The following is a 7,506-nucleotide window of genomic DNA, read 5'->3' on the forward strand; positions in this document are numbered from 1 at the left end:
AATTACTCGTTGTCGTGACCAAACTATCATGATAATGAAAAAATATCATCAGTGCTCTGACCGCATCATCAAATTTGATCCCACATAGCACAGCTGGCTCGTTACAATATTAAATTATTCATATGTTTTGTCACTAAATTATTTTCCACCATCTTCATGTTGAATATAACGGTGTAAACAAGCCGAACACGAGTGAACCCAGGCTCAGCTCGTGTTCGGCTAGTTTATATTTCAAGCTCAAAAAGCGTGTTCGTGTTGGGCTCTTTTGCTTAGCGAGTCGAACACGAGCCTTTCACAAACAAAGAGTCTTTTTGACAACCCTAATCACTTAGCCATAAAATATTAAGGATTGGGGTAAGATTTAAAACATCATTTAAATCTAATTTTATAAATTTTATTACATTTTCTTAATTAATACTTATAAATCTTTGTAACCTTGTAGTCAATTAAATTTTTTAAAGCATATTGTTTTTCTTACCATCTTGGTTAGTGCAACCATGAGATCCACCGTGATTTTCTCACTTAAAATGTTGAACTCAATATATGATAAAAGTGACAACCAAATCAAACCTAGTGTTGTCTGATTCAACACTTCACATTCGTCTATAGTTATAGCTTCTTTGTGATTCCATGTTGTGGCAAATACAACTTTTTATGATACAACAAAACCTCTACTTGTATCCTCTAAAATGTGAAGTTTGTCTCATTGAACTTCTCCACTTTGAACTTACTCCCACTCAAATAGAACCCCGCATTGATACCACTTAGCTGGGATTGAACGTCCCCCTTTATACTTTGTCGAAGCTTTGATTCAATTTAAATCTAAACCACACCACAGAATAGAATCACAAATATTTGAGAAAATTAGAACAAAATTACAAACAGAAGCACAACAAAGACAATCCAGAAAAACATGTAAGGACTTAACGTGAAAAAAACCTGAGAACTAGAAAAAATCATGGAGCAACACTACCGGGAAAATTTTACTAAGCATTTAGGAGGTTTGCATAGAACAAGTTCAAATTTTCTCTCTAAAATTAAAGAAACTTACAACACTTCACTCCAAATCCTTTCTCTCGATCTGACAAGAACTCACATGAAATCCTCCTCTCCTACGCTTGTTGAAGACCTCATGCACTAGAACTATTAAATTCCTCCTTAAATCGAAATCAAAACTAATCGCACCTAGTGCAGGAGCGCTCTGAAGTGGGAGCTGGAGCGTCAATCTATCGGGAAAGAGGTGCCTAGAGCATCCAAGACATGAGCGGAGCGTCCGAACTTCGGCGCAAAAGCACTCGAACCTGGGCGCAGAAGCGTCCGAACAGGGTGTTTGGCGCAAGAGCACCCGAACTTGGGCCCAGGAGCGCCCGAACTTGGTGCCGGGGAAAGATGCACCTGGCTTTAGGCACTCGAGATCACTAGTTGTGGTGCTTCAAATCGATCTCCACTCAATAACACCACTAGGGAATTTTTGAGGTGCGAATACCATTTATTTGTAATATTGTAAGGCTTCCTGCTCAAAAAAAAAAAAAAAAAAAAAAGGGAGATTTGACTCCTATAAATAGGAGATATCATGCAACATGAAAGAGATCCTCTTTTTTGTCTTTACTAAAGAATCTTAATCCAGCACACGAACATATTAGCTAGTATTGATACATCACCAAGAAGCTCATAGGGCATTTTACATATATACCACACAACTCATTTGTATTTACATATGAACAGCTACTTTATTTTTTTCACATTTAGAACCCTCAAATCTTTCGCATCTCAATAAAAAAGCCACTCTTACTAACCTTACAAGTTGAAACACACATTTTTAAACAAAGCCATAGATGTAAAAATATAAGTTTTAAAAACTAAAGTTAAAAGTCTTAGTTATATAAATACATAGACATTGAATGGTTATGTATGTAAATCTTCCAAAAAGTATATATAATAATGGAAAATTTCCAGCTAAAGATAAGAGATTAGATTCCTTGACAAAATTTTGTGAAGTACAAAAAAAATAATTAAAAAAAAAAACCTTTAAAAATATAATATTTATAAAAGAGTCCTCAAGCCCACCCAACAAGCAGACATCATTACAGAAAGAAGAAAATAAGAGGCAGTGGAGAATCATTTCTTGGAAGAAAGCCTGATTAGGAGGAACATAAATTAATTTTCATGATTATATTTTATTGCCACCTGAATAATAATATCTCATAAAAATATAAAATTTATGCAAAATCATAAAGTTTTTTAAAGTGGAGGTCCCCCCCCACAAGCAGAGCTCTTGGAGTAAAAGCTGTCTGGTGTCTTTTTAGGGGCTCTAGAACAGCTCAGGTCCTAAAAGAAGGAAAAAATAAAAGCCTGGATGGAAGAATCCCTTCAATGGAGAAGAAGATGCACTGTAGCTTAGAAATTTTGTTACCCTACAAGCTTTTCAGGTGACCGGAATAAGAGATGCCTGTTCTTTCCAGTCAAAGTCAAACATACAGTTCTGATAAAAAAAAAATTTTTAACTTGAAAAAAAAAGAATAAAAAAAGGCAGAAATGTAATAATTTGATCAAAGAAAGCAGCAAAATTTGCAAACCAACACCATTTACAGAAATAGTAATAGAAGGTGCAAAAGCACACAAAGATATTGAAGACACAATTCTGACTTTAAAATTTATCACAGTAGAATGACTCAGGAAGGTAACTGGAAGTCCAAGCAGTCTATGTAAAACAGCAAACCACAACATATAGTTATAAAACAGCTCCAAACTCGAGCTAGCTTTTTCGGTTTTAATCGAATCCATCGCGCCCCGCCCTAGTGCTGATTCTTGTTCTTCTCCATCGCCTTCGGAGCTGTAAGGAGAATGATTTCATGTAAGTTTAGAATCGAAAAAGAAAGGCGTGTACGGGTCAACTTTATGAAAATAAGCATAATCTATATTTATTTTTAGCTTGGGGCATGGGGGCGTTTACATATATAACATCTAAGTTCTGCTTTTTAAATTTATATCACTCAAATGTTTAAAAACGAAGCAAAAATACCACCATTTTAAATTTTAAAAAGTGAAATGCAGCTTTGCATGCAAAGCTAAGGTGGTGTTTGTAAGAAAATTGAACTTTAGGTGTTAGAAATATAAATATATAGGAACTGAGTGGTATGTATGTATATTTTCATTGTTTAGTTTGGGTTCTGGCCACCAAGAAAGACAGACATGTATGGGTGGTATTGTAAATACTAAGTTTTAGGCTATATAAGAGAGAGACAGAGAGAGAGAGGGAGGAGGACAATCATTATAGGCACTGTTGGAAGCACAATAATAATGTTGTAAGAGAGAAAAGTGAAATGATTTCAGTCCAGCAGAATGATGAAGCTGAACTTCCAGGTTCATTTGATATTATTTAAGCATGCAAGAATTAAAAGAAAAAAAAAATAAAAACTTAATGACAGAGTCTGCAATCGGCAGCAAAATGTTGTGAAATGAACAGTACAGAGTGATGGTAGATCTAAGAAAGTGAAACAACATTAATGAGATATCAGAGAAGCCAAGACAAAATGGTCAGCGGTAGTATAAATATGGGTGACACCTTTACCATAAAGAACACAACAAGAACTGCAGTACAGACAGAATTTATTAATTTGTTTTCAGAATTTCATCAATATTAAGTATTAGCTTTGTTGTTATGAATGCAAAACATACTAAAATTCATTTGGGAGAGTGGCAATATGCTGAGCAGTATTGGATGAAATGAACATCACTGGAATCATGGAAAAGGTTAGTAGAAGTTCATTCAGATTATAATGCAGTAAGAAGAGATTAAATTTCATTTAAGAGATTAGTTAATACAGAAGATAAGTGGATCACAGGCACAATTTCAGGAGAGGTTCATCAACATTGCGGGTAGTGTCAAAATGGTCCCCTGATTTTTTGCAGGAGATGTTAGTCCTAGAGTTTATAAAAATGTCCATATTTAATCCTCATATCCTCATATTCTTTTAATAGGGGTATTTTAGCCCCCCATTAAAACATATTGGTGACGAATTTAACATTTTATAATCTTTGGGACTAAAATGACCAAATGTAAATAGTTAGGAAACAATTTTGACACTTTAATCAAAACAATAAACATCCAAAAAAACATGTTTATACTGATTGATTCAGAGTTCATTCACAGTTAGTAAACCAAACCAAGGCCAATTGCATCGGAGCCCTTCATAATCCGTAGCCTTCGGCAGGAATCAATGAACATTCTGAAATTAAAAAAAAAAATTTAATGAATCTCACTCGACGAAATCCAAGTTCTGAACTTCGAATATCGGTAAGTTAACACAGATCATTTTTCAAGGCAAGATGAAAATGAAATGGCCTTTTGCAGCAAGTAAAATGGACTTCAGAATTGACAAATGATAATATTACAAATTTGTGCTCCCCCATATAGTTACAGAAGGATATTAAATTTACATATTTGAAAGGAGGAAACTTACTTCCATGGAACATCACCAACAAGCATCCAATCTCCATCTTTGTCTTCATAAGTCAGCACATACTCAGAACCATTAAGAAGATCCATCAAACAGCTTTCAGTCAGCCCATCTCTACACTGACCTGAATCGCGCCAACAATTTAAAGAGAAGTAAACTCCTCACAACAGCAACAGTAAGTTATTGACAAATAAAAAAGAGGGAAATTCACATACAAACCAAACAATTCTTATGTATTTACATATCTAATACCCAAAATTTGATGTTTACACTTACATAACATCTTAGTGTTATAAACCTATGCAAGAGAATGTAGTCACAAAGATAATGATTGTGATATTTTTCATTTGATGTTAAGAGTTTTAGTGGCATGCATGTAAATACGAAAGCTTAGATGTTAGATATGTAAAAATATAAGAATTAAATAGTATTTACGAAAAAAAAAAAAATCAACCAATGATTTATATAATAGCAAAAATCAGTTTATAAAGCGTTCAGCTTGGTAGACTATGAAAAATAAATAAATCTTAAGTTTAAAATTTTCGAGTTTTACACTGGTGATAGAGGATCAAAGTTTGAAGAACTCTAACCGTCGGTTCACCGAATCAATATGTCATAAATGAAGCAAAAGGTGCAACTAATGTGTGGACCTATAAGGTTTCAATATATAAAACAAAATTTGCATTACATAAGATGAATGAGTGGGGTCAATCACAAGTCGCAGATTTAGTAAAATTAAATATCGCCTTATGTTGGTACATAGAGAATGGTATAAAAAAACTAGAGACAGAAATATGGACCAGAACTATGATTGTTCATAACATATAATGAATACAAATTTTTTTGATGATTCAATATAATGGGGCCTTAAATTTCTGAAAAATCAGGCCAAAATGATACTTTTAACATGAATTATGAAAGAGTTAACTAAAACCAAACATATATGTGTATAAATCTCTTTTCTTCCTCTCCTTTTCAAAGAAAATTCCAATAAAAATAAAAGTTGAGCAAAAGAAAGAAAGAACCGTTGGGATTCAAACTTTTATCATGATATTCAACCGTCCAATTAACTAAACTAAGTATTTTTTTATTCATTTAAATGTAAAAATATACCACTTAAAATCAAATTAAAATGAAAATATTAAATAAAGGGAAGATATAGCTAACCGATGGTGAACCCACTAAACATCTTCTCCAGTGCTGATGAGAGCTCCTTATAGCTGCAGTAAGTCCTGAGATCCACCTTCCTCAGATAAGGGGCTCCATCCATACTAACCTTTACATAGAGGCAACCAAGTCCAAGCTTCCCGTCGCCGTCTTCTTTGTTCTTTGATGGATTTGTAGACATCGTGTTCTTGCGGTAGCTTCGGATCGGCGGCCAACCCACAACCTGTGCCCTGTAAACCATAATTTAGTCCTAAACCCTTTCATCTCATTCAGTAAAATTATTTTAAAGATTTCAAGCTCAAGCCATAATTTTTACTTCCAGGAATAAGGGAGTAAATTAATTATTCATATTTTTCTCTTATTATGAAGTTTTTGTAGCATAGAAGCTGAGAGCAAAGGCATACTGAAGAATTCAAAACAGTACAGATCAGTTCAGAGGTTCAGAGGAAAAAAAAAAAACTGTAGGAACTTAAAAAATTTATTAGACTGAAAAATAAAAAATTCACAATAGCTCAATCGGATCGATCATGAGCTTAAAGAACAGCAGCCTCCACCTTAGAGATTAAATGAAAAAAAAAAAGAAAAAAAAAAAAAAACAGAGAAATGGAGCTCCTATAAGATTCATCAATTTGCTTTAGTGGCTAATAGCAAATGTAATTTCTCCCTAAAATTAAATGAAACTTTAAACAGGAAAATTTTCTAAGAATGAAGTTTTATAGAGAAAAAAAGGTAAAAATGAACTAAATTCCCCTAAAATTAGTATTACAAAACAAGAATATTCTCTTTTTTTTTTTTTGCAAAAGCAATAATTTAAAAGTTTCAAAAGACATCTTCAAAACTAAAAAAGAAGTGTTAAAAATATGAATAACTCATCAATTTTCCTTCAGCAAACACCACATTTTCCAACGGATTACTAACAAAACTGCCGAAAACCCTAACAAGATTCACCAAACGAAGATCGCCACAGAATTCCCAAAAATCCATTTTCCGCTATTCGACACAAAATACTACAAACCAGCAGACTTACTTTGTAGCAGGCATCCCCTGCGCCTTCTTGTCCTGTCCACTCACAGCTTTTCCGGCGACCTCCTTCCCACCGCCGCCGACCAGACCTCCTCCACCTCCGCCGCCGCCGCCGCCACCGTTGCCCCTCGGCGAGAACAAGGCACCACCTTTCTCCATTTCCCCTTCAGATCCACCAATCCCAGAGAAAATCCACTTACTGTTCTCGTCAATAGCATCATAAAAACCCCTCTTTGCTCCAGCTGCAAAACCCTTCGGTATCTGTAACCCAAGTGTAAGTCCCACTTTCTCCTTCCTTTCCGGCGACAAGGAGCCCGGAAGCCCTAGCCGGAGCTCTGTCTCACGTAGATTTTCCACTTCACTACTTGCAAGCTTATCGGAGACCTCCGACAGGCGTATGTAGTCGTGCTCGAGCGCAGGCGCCATCAAGCTATGTGACGAATTTCAGCGGACATGAAGCGCGCACTCTCAGATCAAGCAGGAGAGATGAGAAATGTTAGAGAGGGAGAGTAATCGAAGAAAGGAGAAGCCTTTGCGGTTGGTTTACGAGGCCAGAGATGCTCCTCCTTGCTCTAATAGCTGTTCTTTTTTTCTCTTCTTTTCCCTGCGCGGTAATCTAGCAAAAGCTCCTACTTTCTCACTCCACCAGTTTTTATGGAATGTTTTGTTGCGGAATTTGAAGTTTTTTACATGCTGACCCTCCTGTAAACTTTGCTTTACAAATATACCCTTTTTGTTTTTTTGGTGATGTTAAAATTTGTTGTGATGGTAGTTAAGATAATTGTTAATCTATCTTTTATGAGACTAAGATTAACTAGAAGCTTGGCACATCAGCTCAAAGTTTGTACTAGTGTGT

At 35.1% G+C, this 7,506-nt stretch overlaps 1 protein-coding gene across 1 annotated transcript; it reads right to left on the reverse strand.

Moving 5' to 3' along the window:
* Window positions 1-2,778: 2,778 nt before the first annotated feature.
* LOC110031204 (auxin-responsive protein IAA17-like) lies at window positions 2,779-7,283 on the reverse strand. Its single transcript, XM_020734290.1, has 5 exons — window positions 6,655-7,283; window positions 5,628-5,857; window positions 4,464-4,584; window positions 4,168-4,229; window positions 2,779-2,833 (listed from the first exon to the last, which is right to left on the reverse strand). The coding sequence occupies exons 1-5, from the start codon at window positions 7,074-7,076 to the stop codon at window positions 2,796-2,798; spliced, it is 873 nt and encodes a 290-aa protein (XP_020589949.1). The 5' UTR covers window positions 7,077-7,283; the 3' UTR covers window positions 2,779-2,795.
* Between the last annotated feature and the right edge of the window lie 223 nt (window positions 7,284-7,506).

This window comes from Phalaenopsis equestris, unplaced genomic scaffold (genome assembly GCF_001263595.1).
Source record: "Phalaenopsis equestris unplaced genomic scaffold, ASM126359v1 Scaffold000787, whole genome shotgun sequence".
NCBI classification, from domain to species: Eukaryota; Viridiplantae; Streptophyta; class Magnoliopsida; order Asparagales; family Orchidaceae; genus Phalaenopsis; species Phalaenopsis equestris.

Bases quoted from the DNA above. Each gene is read 5' to 3' on its own strand.
- LOC110031204 (XM_020734290.1), bottom strand. From the start codon at position 7,076: ATGGCGCCTGCGCTCGAGCACGACTACATACGCCTGTCGGAGGTCTCC. The intron at 4,585-5,627 runs GTTAGCTATATC...GGCGCGATTCAG, and splicing joins GTTTAGTGGGTTCACCATCG to GTCAGTGTAGAGATGGGCTG. The intron at 2,834-4,167 runs GTTTGGTTTACT...TTCTCCTTACAG, and splicing joins CTCCGATGCAATTGGCCTTG to CTCCGAAGGCGATGGAGAAG.